We start from the raw sequence: 14392 nt of genomic DNA on the forward strand, positions 1-14392 counted from the left end.
CAGAGCCACAAGGTAGACAACTGTGGCATTTCACGCTTGCGTAGATAAGTACACCTGCTATATAACATCCTCTCTGCACCCGTCACATGACAAGCTCCCCCAGGGAGCGGGGCCTTCACACAGAGGAGCTGGATCCGAGGAGCGGCAGGCACAGGCCAGGCAGGAGTTGGGGATGAGCAGAAGGCAGGGCTTGCAGGGGCTGCTCAGGTCAGGGGTGAGCATGGTCTGCCGTGTCCAAGTGACCCTCCCTCTGTTCACAACCACCTTCTAAAAGCCACAGGCTCCTCCAGACTCAAGCCTAACAAAACCACATTTGCTGGAAACTTCCGGAAGGAGCAGGATGTACAGACCCCCACCTACACTTGTCTGGGAAAGCATCTGCTGATGGGAAGCCCTGAGGCCCACAGGGAAGGATGCCGCAAGGGGACCCCCACTGGCTGCAGTGGTGGGGAGGGCCCAACCCTGTGAAGGAGGCTAGGGGCTTAGAGGCACCGGGATACCAAGTGGAATGTGCATCTCAGAGTGTGGGCCAGGGGGTTTCTCCTGGTGACCAGGGACTGGGATCCAGGGCTCTGGGCTTCAGGCATGGGGAGTACAGGGCCACCCGCCACAGGGTCGGAGTGACCATGCAGGCCATGGGCTCAAGGGGGATGACAGTGTTTGCAGCAGATGGGAGGAGCCAGGAAGAGGGTTTTGGGGAAGGATGGCCTGGCTCTCACCTGCCCTCCTGCCCCGGGACATGCACACTGGCTCCTGATGGGGCATGTGCAGTGGCCATCCCCTCTCAGGCTTCCAAGACGGTCAGGCTGCGAGTGAGGCCTCGCTGGGTGGACAGTTGCATCTGGTGCCTGGCCAGTGTGTGCACAAGGCTTTTGGGGGGCCCGGGAGGGCCCCACAGTGCTGCCCATGGCTGCCCCTAACCCCCACGATGTGTTCAAGGTGGACTGTGGTTCTCACCTGGACCTCTACAGGGTCCTCTGTCTGGGCCTCTTCGGTGTCTAGAAGCTCGATGGTCATGATCACTTGCCCTTTGCGCTGGAGGAACATCACCTGGGGAGGAAGGGGGATGAACAGGCTGAAGCCCTGAACGAGGTTGCACGGTCATCTAGGACTGCCTTCCCCAGCTGCCAGGGGCCCGGTAAGAGAAGTCTGTGCTATTGGGTAGGCTGGCAGTCAAGTCAAGGCCCAGCGCCAGCCCCAGCCCCAGCCCGCCTCCCAGGCCCGCGCAAAGCAGCCAGTCGTCCCCCGTCGTGGGTGTCCTCCTTGCAGCCCCAGCCCCACGTGGGACAGAGCGTGGCCACCCCTTACCTTGAAGCAGTTCTCATCAGCCATGCACCGCTCAGCCTTCCACTGGTAGCTGGTCTCCCTGGCAGCGCGGACGCAGCGGGAGGACAGGTTCCCCCCGCAGCACCCCGCTTCTTCTCATTCAGGTAGAGCTCCACCACCTTCAGACAGACGTCGTCACTCACGAGGTGGTGCAGCTGGCAGGGAGGGAGAGCCAGTGGGCGCGTGGCATCTGTGTGTCCCCAGGAGGGGTGAGGCACAGCTGCCGCCACCTCCCGCTGGGGCCCCCCTCATCCCCAGACGAGGCCAGCAACGTCTACGAGGTGGGCATGAAGGCCAGGGTCCAATGGCTGTGCCAGGCAGCCTCCACATGCTGGCTGCAGACCACACCGGACCAGATTGAAAACCAACCCAGAGCAAGCCAGCCCAGACCAGCAAGCGCTGCCTCGGTGTGAGAAGCACTAAGGTACTGAACAAAGGGATCCCTGGGTGGCGCAGCGGTTTGGCGCCTGCCTTTGGCCCAGGGCGCGATCCTGGAGACCCGGGATCGAATCCCACATCGGGCTCCCGGTGCATGGAGCCTGCTTCTCCCTCTGCCTGTGTCTCTGCCTCTCTCTCTCTCACTGTGTGCCTATCATAAATAAATAAAAAAAAAAAAAAAAAAAAAGGTACTGAACAAAACGAGCCAAAATGGGGATGGTAATTATCCCAAGGTGGTGCCATGGCAAGTAATTCTTCCCTCAGTGTTCTGCTACGGACACAATGAATTCTTGGGAGCCCTATCAACATACTCAAAACCTTCAGATTTAGGAAGAATAAGGGAAGTAGCGGCAAGTGAGGAGTTGGTGCCCCAGGCACCAGCCATGGGGGTTCCAGGCCTCGGGGCCTTCCTCACACGCAGCTTTGTTGGGTAGATACAACATGTGGCCGCATGTAAATCTCACCCAGTAAGACCCCAGTAAACACACCAGCTGCTACTACTGACCAGAAGAAAGGCTAATCAAATGGGAAAGAGGCAAAGAGCACCAATACGGCCTCAAAGCCTTCTGATGGCCCTGTGAGCATGTGCCCTGCTGGCAGGTGGGGAGGTTGGGGCCTGGGGTCCTGTCCTTACAGGGCTTCAGCTAAATATCTCCATTTTTCTTGCTCCTTTTCTTTTCCTTTTCCCTTTTAAGAAAAAAAAAAAAAAAACAAAAACAAAAAACAAGTTCTATAGGGGACATTTGGGGACAAGGGAATTAAAAAGAAACACGTTCATCAGAGTATCTGATCTGGTCCAACCCTCTGGGTGCTACTGATGAGGCTGCTGTCCCCGGAACTGGGCCCCACTGGGGGCAGACTGGACACCCAGCCCTATAATGGCCTGTTCACAGGGCCCTGTCTGCCTGCTTCCAGAACACTTGTTCACAAAGGCCACAACTACAGATGGTGACAGGTAGGGACAGAGAGCTGGCCTAGCACACAGAGGGACACGGGGAGATGGCCAAACACAAAAGGGTTAGGGTCTCAGAGCACACCTGTCAGGGAGGAGGATTCCTAGCAGCCAGAAGATGCAGAGCCTCCCACTCCCCAGTGGGGAAAAGGTGGTGGGCTCCACAGGGGAAGGGCCAACTGGCACAGACGGGCTCTCCACAACCTAGGACATCCAAACTGCCACAGAGGGATCCACAGGGATCTCGGCAGAGGACCCCACACAATCCCACGGTCTGTTCACAGGGCCCTGTTCACAAGCACGCTATGGGCTTGCAATGGCGCACAGCTCCAAACCGGGGGCTCTCGGTGCCAGAGACCAGGCAGTGGGTGCCTGCATGCAGGGAGGGCTGAAAGGAAGCAGGGCTGGGGCTATCTGTGAAGACCCAAGCTGCACGCTTGGGATCTGGGCATGCTTCTGTGTGTGTTTCGGCTTCGATGGGAAGCTTGTAAAGCCTGAAAGGAAATGCCATTTCTAACAACCGTATCTGGGTGAGAGGGTCAGGACACTACTCTTACCTCAGCTTTTTTGCTTTGCGGGGAATAGCCTTACTGGATAAACGGGAAACCAAGTCAAGCTGAACAATAACTCCGGTGGTAACCGAGCAGGACTTCTGTCCCAAGACCGTATCTGTCTCGTCTGGGGTTTTGCTATTTTTTTTTTTTTTTTTTTTTGGTTTTGCTGTTTATATTAACGTGACTGATTTCCTCTTGTTGACACCCAGCTGTGGTGTCTTCTGCTGTTCTCAGTGATGCTAATAAATGTCCCTGACAGTCTCCCTCCAGAAGGAATGAGCTACACAGTTCCTTATGTGTTGCTACTCTCAAGAAAAGTGTGTCAACAAGGAGTCAAATGGATCCTTGTATACCCATGTTTGCAATCACCAAAAGGTGGCAACGACCTGGGGGATCCCTGGGTGGCTCAGCTGTTTGGCGCCTGCCTTCGGTCTAGGCATGATCCTGGAGTCCCGGGGTCGAGTCCACATCAGGCTCCCTGCATGGAGCCTGCTTCTCCCTCTGCCTGTGTCTCTGCCTGTGTGTGTGTGTGTGTGTGTGTGTCTCATGAATAAATAAAATCTTAAAAAAAAAAAAAAAGGTGGCAACAACCCACATGACCATCCACAGGTGAGTGGATGAATGAATGTGGTCCATCCACACGATGGTGTAGGCGTCGGCCACGTTAGGGAAGGAAGCACTGACATGCACTACAGATGGATGCGTGCATTTTGGTGGATGAGCCCCACAAGCAACATACTGAGTTTGAGAGGAGCCAGACACAAAAGGCCACAAGCTGTATGAGTCCATTTAAAGGAAACATCTAGATCAGGAAAATCCATAGAGACAGAAGACAGACTGGTGGCTGCCAGGAGCTTGGGGGAGGACAATGAGTGGGATGACCGCTCATGGGGGTTGGGTCCCCTTTGGAGTGATGGAAATGCTCCGAAACTAGATACAAGTGGTGTCTGTACAACATTATAAACGCACTAAATGCCACTGAATCATTCACTTGAAAATGGTGAATTCTGTGTTATGTGAATTCTACTTCAATTAAAATAACAAAAGTGCTGACCACAGGGCCATCCCCACAGCATGAGATGAAGGAAGGGCCGGGGGCAGGCAGGGACCCTCCCAGAGGTGCTTCGTGGCCCGTGGCTCCAGCCCCGCCGCCCCTGCTCACCTGCCGCGCAATGCTCTGCACCAGCTTGTCCATGGTGAAGCCCACGTAGGCGTGGATGGTAAACATCTCACGCAGGGTGTCCTCGTACTGCGTGGGGTCGATGCTGCCCTCCAGCAGGCTCCGCACCATGTCCAGGAAGGCCGGATAGTACTCCTCCAGCTCCACCTCGCCTGTGGAGTGGGGACCACGGTCATCCAGGGCCACAAACATGTGTGGGCCTCACCAGGATGAACCTAAGTCTCCACAGGATGCTGCCTCCCGCCACAGGCTTCCTAACATCGGCCTGAGGCTCCAGGACGGGAGCTAGACTGGGCACCCGAGTCCTGGGCCGGCCAGTGGACGTGAGCACCCGTGCACCACCCCCAGGGGCCCAAGGCCTTACTCGGCTGCTTCAGCCGCAGCTCCATGGCAGGGTCGTTGGCCTTCTCCCGGCGGCCCTCACAGAGCAGTTTCTCCCTCTCCTTCTCGGTCCGGTACTCCAGGAGCTGCTTCTGTGCCTGGCGGTAGATCTTCAGCAACCTGGAGCACAGGGTCTGGTGGAGGCGCAAGAAGAAGTACCAGTTGTTGTTGGCGAAGAAGAGGCTGTACACGTCATCCAGGGGCTTGTGCTGCTGTGGCGGCTGCTCGGTGGCCGGCGCCTCGCCCACGGGCCCCTTCTCCTCTGGGGGGCTGCTCTGTGGCCCAGGCGCCGGCTTCTTCCGGTCACCGGGGTCTGCGCTCTGCCCTTGGGGGCTCCCCCGGCTCTCATCAGCGGAGTCCTCAGACGCCCCCAGGTCCAGCTGCTGGGAGAAGAAGAGGCTGGGCACGAACTGGTGTACCAGCTGGTGGATGGTGCCCTGGTCCTCCTTCTGGATGGCTGGCTGCCGCTTCACGTAGTAGCTGATGAGGGCGGCCGCGTCCTCCAGGATCTGCCTGTCCTCATACACAAAGATGAGGTGTGGCTCGCTGGAGGGGGCGCTGCGGCCTTCCGAGTGCTGCTCCTGGTGCTGGGGGGAACAGGGGGTTATTAGACAGGAAGTGACCAGCTGGGAGAAGTCAAGGTAGGGGAGCCCAGGGCCAGAGTGCTCTAAAGGCATCACACTCTGGTCTGGGGTGCAGCCCAGCACCTCCCAACTGCCCACCAGCCCACTCCACCCACTGATCTGTGTCTAGAGTGATTTGACCTACAGGAGCATGGTCAGCCTCATTATGGCCTTCTAGGCCTTCTGCACTGCTCACGACAGGATCCCAGTCCCTGGCACATCCTGTAGCCCCCGACACCTGGCCTCATTCAGTGCTTCACGAGCGCCGAACTACCTTCTGCTGTGTGTTAAGACCTTTGCAATCTGCCCCTCTACTCTTTTGCCCTGGAAAACCACAGCCCTGGTCTCATCCCTCTCCTCAGACTTTATCCAGCTAATGCCTTTTCTTCCTGCGAACCTGTAGATGATCATACTCTCTCCAGACTGCCTTGAGCTGCCTGCTGAGGTCAGCCCTGACAACACGCTCCCTTGGGTGGCATTGATCCCCAGCACCAGGCAACGAGGCTGACACACCCAGGCTCTCAGAAAATGTGAGCGTGGATGCCGCGCCTGCAGGTGGGGAGCTCCCAGGGGCAGGGCCAGGTCTCTCTCACCTCTCGGTGACCGGTCCAGGGCACAGCACTGAGGGGACTCCTTGAACAGCCACAGAATGAGTGACCAACAGAGAACGAGGGCAGGGTCAGGCCTGTCTCTTCCTTCCAGAGGTCATGCTCCCTCGGGGACACTATTCTGTAGCAGCCCGAGATCTCCTTTCCCTGCGCTGGCGGCAGAGGGGCCTGAGAGCTGGTGTGCGGCTGCTCCAGAAGCTGAGCCCGGCTCCTGGCTCTGGCGTAACCTCCTTCTCCTACTGCTCTGTGAGTCCCTATCTCATTTGTGCCACAAACACCCTCAAAAATCTCTTTAAGTCCTTTTCTCAGAGCAAGTTCTGACGTATGCAATTCAGAACTGTGCTCTGCTAACCCACAGCGCAACACGGGGCTGACTTCCCCGTGCATGACAGGCTTGCACACACAGAGCTCACCAGGCTGGTGGGCCAACCTCCAGCCCCAAACAGTGCCCCTCTCCCCTCTGCCCCCGGGGAAAGGGCGAAGGAACTCCGCGGTGACAGTGCTGGGCCTCATGGGTCAGCTCATCAACTCTCGTTCTGAGGATGTCCCACGGACTCTGTTGAGGGGGGTGGGAGGGTGCTCTCAGGCCTGGAGGATCCGCTGGAGGATGAAAGTGAGGAGACCCAACTAGCTGCAAGTGGGCCCTGCAGGGCCAGGGGCAGCCCAGAGCAGGGAAGCAGGAGGGAAGGGGCTTCCCACCACAGGCTCTTGCAAGTAACTCCCTCCCTGTACGTGTTATCAATGCCTCAATCCTCATAGCCTGGAGCCAGCCCTGCCTCAGTTCTGCGGCTCTGACCCCATGAGCCTGACTGTGCCCCAGCTGCCAAGAAGGCACAGTGTGGTGACTAGAGGCATAGCCCTTGGGCCCGGAGCCTTGTTTCCTGTGACTGGCTTCGGCTAGTGGCCACATCTCATGTCTCCGTTTTGTCACTCCGAAAACCAGGAGGACAATGCTACTGCATCGTAAGGTCTGTAAGGGTCAGATGGAACGTTCCTTCTCAGGCTTCAACTGTGTGGACACACAGCTAGCAGCAGAGAAAGGAAAGCTGAAGTCACCTGAGGGAAGGTTGATCAAGGCCCGGGAGTAAGTGGGGAAGGAAGGAGACGTGGGAGGGGAGGGCCCTTTGCCAGCAACGGGCTATAATCCTCCCCCCTGGACGGGTGTTAGGCTGAGTGCCACAGAAACACCCACTCCACCCCTATGAGAGGGATGCTGAGGAAACAGAGGCACAGAGAGCTGGCAATCTGCCTGAGACTGGGAGAAGCAGAGGGCCTTACTTCATCATAGACGCTCTCGATCTCGTTGAGTAAGCTCTTGGAGCGAAGGGCCTTGGTGTCGTTCTGTTTGAAGTTTACGGCCTGATGGTCCAGGGACTTGAGATATGCCTTCTCGTACTGTTCCCGCCAGATCTTGTTGAAGCCCTGCTGGGCCTCCCGCCACTCCTCCTCCTTGGCCTTCAGCCTGCAGGGTCAGAGGGGCTCAGCATGGGGACAACCCGGGGCACCGACCCGTCGTCCCTGCACAGGCAGCCTGTCATCCACCCACAGGCCTAGCCGAGTGCATTTCCAAACCAGGGACAGCCAGCTCCTGGCCTGGGCAGTGGGTTCCGCGCTTGAGAGAAGAGGAAGGGAGAGAACACCTGCTCTGTAGAACTGATGTGGCTGGTTTTACAGCTCTTCAAGTATCGCTGCCCCAGAGCCTTCTCCCTGCCCTGCCCCATGGCACTGACCACACTCTGGGTAGTTAGTGGATCAACCACTGGTCTCACATACTTGACTGCCCCAGGCAAAGGGACATGTCAACCTCCCTCAGCTACTCTGCAATCCCAGGGCTGAGCACAGCACCTGGTCAAGGGCAGCCACTTACTTCATACCTATTCACTAGCACAAAAAGGTTCCCAAAATGTACTGTTAAGTAACAGGCAAGCTGTGCTATAGGGTGATCCTATTTGTGCTTTAAAATAGTTACTTTTCATGTTTAGATAGGACTATGTGCATGGGGAAAACTCTAGAAGGATGAGACAATTAACAGTTGTGCTTTTCTCTCAGGAGTAAAACAGGAGGAGGAGGAGGACAGACTGGAAATCATACTAAGATAGCCTGGGGCCCCGGGGGCCCCTTCCCAATCACCGATGACAAACAGCACTAATGAGCCCCAGGGGGACTGCCTGTGACAGGTGGGGCAGCCAGAATCTGGAAACACCTTTTCAGGACGACAGGGACAGCAGTGACGGGGTTTTTCTTGAGGCTCTCGATGATCTCTGGAGCCTTGTCACCGTAGATACGGTGGATGGCGCGGCGCTGGATCACCTCTGATGTGCCCCCCAGACAGTCATCCAGCCGGAACTTCTCCTGGTCTTCAGGCGCCATCCGAGAGAGCTTCTTCTGCACACTTTCCAACACACGGATTGTGGCCAGGTTGGTCTCCAGGACGACATCTAACTACGGAGAGGAAGGCAGGGGCCAGCTGTTGGGGGGCAGCGGGGCCCTGGGGACAGGCCTGGGTTGGCAGAAGAGATGCTTGGAGAGAACTGATTAACTTCTGTGTTTTGGGATGGGGATGGGGGTGGGGGTGGGGGTGGGTGAGGGATGACGGATGCCAGGAAGTGGTAGCCCCGATGCGGTTCTAGGGGCCCAGAACAAGCACAGTTGGTTATAGGGCTGGGGTCTGAGCCAGGTGTTCATGAAACATGACTCATGGGTGTGAGCCAGCAATGGTGTGAGCCAGGTGTTCACGAAACACGACTCATGGGTGGCTTACCACCTGCATGAATATCCAGTAGCTAGGACATGGGTGGACCCATCTGAGGAAGGAAAAGGTCCCCATACTGACCCACTTCACAGGCATCAAAGACAATAATAAAGGTGGACTCATGGTCATCCCTGCCCCTGGGATGACTCTCCAGGCCACATGCTGATGGGGAGCCAGTCCCCCAAGGTTACACACTGTGATCCCACTTAGGACAAAGTGACAGGGCTGGAGGACAGGTCAGTGGTTGCCAGGGTTCAGGGACAAGGTCGGGTAGGGAGGGAGGTGGAAAGGGCCATAAGGGGCCGCAAGAGGGAACCTGGTGGTGGGGGAGTGGTGGTGGGGAATACGCATGTACACACAACACACATGACACCATACACACGGGAACACATGCACACATACACACACACACCGTGGAGATGTGAGATCTCAGGTGTGTCAATGTCCACCTCCTAGCTGTGACACTGTGCCAGCGAGTTTACACGCTGGGACCACTAAAAGAAGGGTCCCGGGAATCACCGGTTGCACGTAAACATCCAATGATCTCAGTAAACATTTCAATGACGAGAATTAAGGTAACCTGAGTTAATTAATTTAATGTAAATACGTATTACGTTTAAAATGGAAAAGAAATAGCACCATTGCCAAGCCGGCCTGAAGGGCAGCAAGGCAGAAAAAGGACACTTTCAGGTGCTGCCCTCTGCTGGAAAGTTCTGGAATCCCTGATACTTGAAAGGAGACTGAGAAAGATACATCCCAGGATGGAAAGGGAGGATAGGGTAAAGTGGAGAAGTGGGGGACAGGCTCAGACCCCAGTCCCCGCCCCCTATCATAGCCAGGAGTAAGGACTGGCTGGGAGGGCCCCACAATGCCAGCATACACACCTCGAAACGCTCATCCTCACAGCGGTGCAGTTGCTCTTCGTAGGGAGTTTTCTTGGAGCTGACGAAAGTGGAGTCCTCTGACCAGGAGGGGAATGAGACCCAGGTGTCGTTCAGCACCTGGACCAAGAGGAGATGCTATGACCAGTGCGGGAGGTCTCGGTGGCCAGAACTGTTTACTATGATCCGGTGTGAAAGATACGGAGACAAGGGACATAATCCACTTCTTACAGGAAAGTACCTTCTCATACAAATAATAACCTTAATTTTAAAGCGTTTTTAAGAGAAAACAGGACTTTGGTCCTGTAAACAAATGGTACTTTTTCAGGGGTTGGCAAACTTTCTCTGTAAAGGGCCAGATGATGAAAATTTTAGGTTTTGCAGGCCAGCCAGTCTGTCAGAGGACTATTCCACTCTGCTTCTGTCCTGGTAAAGCAGCCACAAGCATTATAATGGCATGTGTATGTGCCAATAAAGGTTTATTTACAAACACAGGCATAGGGTCAGATTTTAGTTTACTGAACCTAGGACTATATATCCTGAAATCCAGCAAGCACTACTGGATTCTGGAAACAGAGTAACAGCCTGTCTACTAACTTTGAAAAAGTATTCAGTGGTCAAGCTAAATGGAGACATACCAGAGGCAGTGACCTGGGACAAAGCAGGCTCCTGGCTGAAACAAACGTAAATCTAAATGCAGGAATATGCCAAAGCCGACACCAGTGCCAGGTGCTCTGCAGTGTGCCAAAGCTACCAGTATGGTAAGAAACCATCATCTCAGCTTAGGCATTTTGGCCACATCCCAGCACTGTCTATTATTCAAAATTTAGAGGGTTAACATTTCAGTTCTTTTATGTAAAACATGGGTGTGACGGGTTTTTGTGGCGAAAGCTGATGTGAGCCGCCAGGGAGCACTACCTCCTTGCAGATGGCCGTCCTCCCACTGCACTTGGGCTGCTGGTAGGTTTTGGGGAGTGCTCGGTAGCTGGATCCAATGCGCTTGCAAGATGCGTAGTCAATTTCCCGGCTTATTCCATCCCCGGATCTGTCGCTCATGGGTGGGGCGAATGACAGCTCTTTCACCCCCAGGAAGGACTTGAACTGCGCAAAGAGTTCTGGAAATTTCCTTCAGAAAAAAGACAAACAGTAAGTTGGCTTCTCTGGGGCTTTCTGGGAGGGGCCTATCGATTTTAGACTGGCTTCCCCTTAGATGCCTAAAGATTGTCAGAGAGGACGGGCGAGGTGGAACTGAGCATCAGATATGTATAATGTCCTCAACTGTGTGAGTAAATCTGCCTCTCATCCCTTTGTCACCAGCCAGGTCACAACACTAACAGGAGAGCCTTGAAACATGCTGGAATTGACAATTTAGACTGGCAGAAGCTGGGGTTAGGGATGTTCCTTAACTGGAAAAGGCTGGGCTTCAGGCTAGGGGTCTGTAAATTATTGCCAAGCTGCCCATGCCTGTCCTTGCAAATAAAATTTTATTGGTATACTGTGGTGTCCATTTTCTTAGTATTGTCTGTGGCTGCTTTTGCACAACAATGCCAGTGTTCAGTTGTACTGCCCCTTGGCCCTTGACAGATAGAGTCTGCCAATCTTTGCTCCAGTCTTCCTTCTTGAGGGAGATCTCTCCTGGGAAAACCTTCCACAGACATGTTCTCACAAGTCATGATGTAATGGCCATGCAATGAGAAGGTTTCAATACAACTGGCCCCCAATATCACCAGAATTTGTGATTAAATGATTATCAAATCCTACCAAGGGCGGTGCCTGGCTAGCTCATGTGGCTCTCAATCTTGCAGTTGTTGAGTTCAAGCCCCATGCTGAGTGTAAAGATTACTTAATAATAATAAAAAAAATTCTTAAAATAAATGCTACAGGGATCCCTGGGTGGTTCAGTGGTTTAGCAGCTGCCTTCGGCCCAGGGCGTGATCCTAGAGTCCCAGGATCAAATCTCACATCAGGCTCCCTGCATGGAGCCTGTTTCTCCCTCTGCTTGTGTCTCTGCCTCTCTCTTTCTCATGAATAAATAAAATCTTAAAAAAAAAAATGCTACGGCAAGAAGGCAGTTACTTTGACAGGTGGCATGGTGATCCTGCCTCCTGCAACCCCCTTCTTTCATGAACCACACACTTCCCTCCTGAGATGGCTGTCCACTGTGCCCTGGCTGTAGGGACCCCATACCAACTCCGCTCATAAGGGAAACCCACAAGCAAATGGAAACATAGGGATGGAAGACATCAACAAACACGGTGTGGAGGCCATTTGAGGTGACAACCGTGATAAAGGCAAACTGTGAATGCTCTGAAGGGGGACAGGTCACTCCAACATGGCCCGCTCCAGTCCCAACTCCGGCAGCACCGTCACCAGGTGGCAGAGCTCCTGGGTGTGCAAACCCAGACTGGCGCTCACACTGCGAGAAAGGCCTTGTCGAAGCGACTGCTAACCCAGCCAGGCATCACAGGAAGGCGAGCAAGCAGAAGCCCACTGTAGCTCTTTGCTGCACACCCCTGGGGTCCTCCCTGACACTGCTCTAGGCACATGGAAATGAGAACAGCTGACCCAACCCAACACTGCCCACCTGCTCAACACCTCAAATTTGGAGTTCCTGCATTCTTCTCCCTTAACAGATAACTGCGGGAGGTAGGTTTGGCCATTTTGCAAAACTCTCGTTCTGCTGGTAGGAAGCAGGGTCCCCATTTGGACTCAGCTGGTGATGCAGCCAACTGGGCAGGCCAAGGCCCACATGCAGCGCACCCACCCCCACACAGGCCTCCACAGACCAGTCAATGGCCAGAGCACTTTGTCTTTCCAACAACAGGACCCACTCCCCAGCCAGGGCCCAGACCCAGAGCACTGGATTCTGAGCTCACAAACACACTTCCACTGGAGTGAGCACGCAATCCAAGTCCATGTAAAAAGCCAGCCACGGTTTAGCCAAGGATGTGTAACAGCGCCATCTTGCTCTGGGCCATTTTTCAGAGTGTTAATAGATCTTTACCAGCCTGGGAAAGTTAACCCAAGTTGAAAGGGTCACCCTGACATGTGCACCCTCTCAGGATCACCAAGGAAGTACTGCCTGATGACCCTAATTTGACTTTTGAGTATCCCAACCTATGGAGCATGACCTTAGCACTGACTATAGAAAGAAACTAGAGACAAACATCATTATTATAGACTCTGCTGAGAAACCCATGATGCATACAAGCAAGGGAATAGTATGCAGTAGCTATAAATGATCATGTAGACCCACATCTGACACTGAAAGACATCCAAGAAATACTGAATTTAAAAAAAAAAAAAAAAAAAAAAAGGATGCTGCAGCCCAGGCTGATAGAGCATTGTGTCCAGAAAGCAGAGGATAAGCAAAGGGTCAGTTTCTGGGCTGGACCACCCTAGATCCATCCAACACCATGGCAAAGTTCTCTTTGAAGAACTATCTCTGAGGAAAGTCAGAGGTATTCACTCTGGGCCTTAGCCTCTTCATCTTTAAAATATATTGAGAATGGGTGGCTCAGTTTTTTTGTTTTTTTTTTTAAGATTTTTATTTACTTACTCATGAGAGAGAGAGAGAGAGAGAGAGAGAGAGAGAGAGAGAAAGGCAGAGGCACAGAGCAGAGAGAGAAGCAGGCTCCATGCAGGGAGCCTGATGTAGGACTCGATCCCGGGACTCCAGGATCATACCCTGGGCCGAAGGCAGGCGCTAAACCGCTGAGCCACCCAGGGATCCCCAAGGCTCAGTGGTTTAGCATGTGCCTTTGGCTCAGGTCATGATCCCAGGATCCTGGGATCGAGTCCTACATCTGGCTCCCCACAGGGAGCCTGCTTCTCCCCCTATGTCTCTGCTTCTCTCTGTGTGTCTTTTATGAATAAAAAATACAATACAGTACAATAAATCGAAACAGGGGCGCCTGTGTGGCACTGTTGGTCAGGCATTTGACTCTCGGTTTTGGCTTGGGTTGTGATCTCAAGGTTGTGGGACTGAAACTTCTGGCAGGCTCCGTGCTCAGTGGGGAATCTGCTTGAGTCTCTCTTCCTCTCCGTTTGCCCCTCCCACTCGTGCTCTAAAATAAATATATTAATCTTTAAAAAAAAATCTATCGAAACACATCAAACATGTCCATGAATCCATAAGATACTAAAAAATTAAAAAAAAAAAAAGAATTGATCTTGATAAGATAGGAATGTGACTCATCATCCAGCCACTTATAATAAAAGGGAGAAATCAAGCATCTAACCTGGGCTGCCAAAAGGTGACAAATACTGTTGAGATTCTCTCTTTTGCAACCCCCAGTGAACACATAAATCTATGAACCACAGAAAGAACGTGGACATGGAAGACGGGACTGTAGTCAGCGAAACCCATCCCAGGTGCAGGGGCACCAACACAGAAACAGGAAGGAATAAAGTGGGAGGGAGAGACTCACAAGACATATTCTAAAACAAAACCCAGACAGGAGGGAAGATTGGGCTGCGTGTTTGACAGTATCTGCGCCATCCTTACTGTAGGGAGATGCTGGCCCCCAAGTGATACCTGTGAGGGGGGAAGGAGCATGATGGGATGGCATGGGAGGAGGAGGGGTTCCCAGGGGCTGTCAAAGGTCCATTTGTGACTTAGGTGGTGAGCACAAAAGGATTTGCCTAAAAATGATTCATCAAATCATCCATCATACGGTTTTTTGGATGTGTTTTAT

At 53.7% G+C, this 14392-nt stretch overlaps 1 protein-coding gene across 1 annotated transcript in view; it reads right to left on the reverse strand.

Moving 5' to 3' along the window:
• The window catches only part of SIN3B (SIN3 transcription regulator family member B), a 38454-nt gene that overhangs the window by 2783 nt on the left and 21279 nt on the right, over window positions 1-14392 (reverse strand). The window contains 9 exon segments of the mRNA XM_055343507.1: window positions 958-1050; window positions 1309-1406; window positions 1409-1481; window positions 4433-4602; window positions 4815-5418; window positions 7341-7524; window positions 8266-8504; window positions 9699-9815; window positions 10614-10821. Coding sequence (XP_055199482.1) covers window positions 958-1050; window positions 1309-1406; window positions 1409-1481; window positions 4433-4602; window positions 4815-5418; window positions 7341-7524; window positions 8266-8504; window positions 9699-9815; window positions 10614-10821 — 1786 coding nt within the window.

Source organism: Nyctereutes procyonoides, unplaced genomic scaffold (genome assembly GCF_905146905.1).
Source record: "Nyctereutes procyonoides isolate TBG_1078 unplaced genomic scaffold, NYPRO_anot_genome, whole genome shotgun sequence".
Taxonomy (NCBI): Eukaryota; Metazoa; Chordata; class Mammalia; order Carnivora; family Canidae; genus Nyctereutes; species Nyctereutes procyonoides.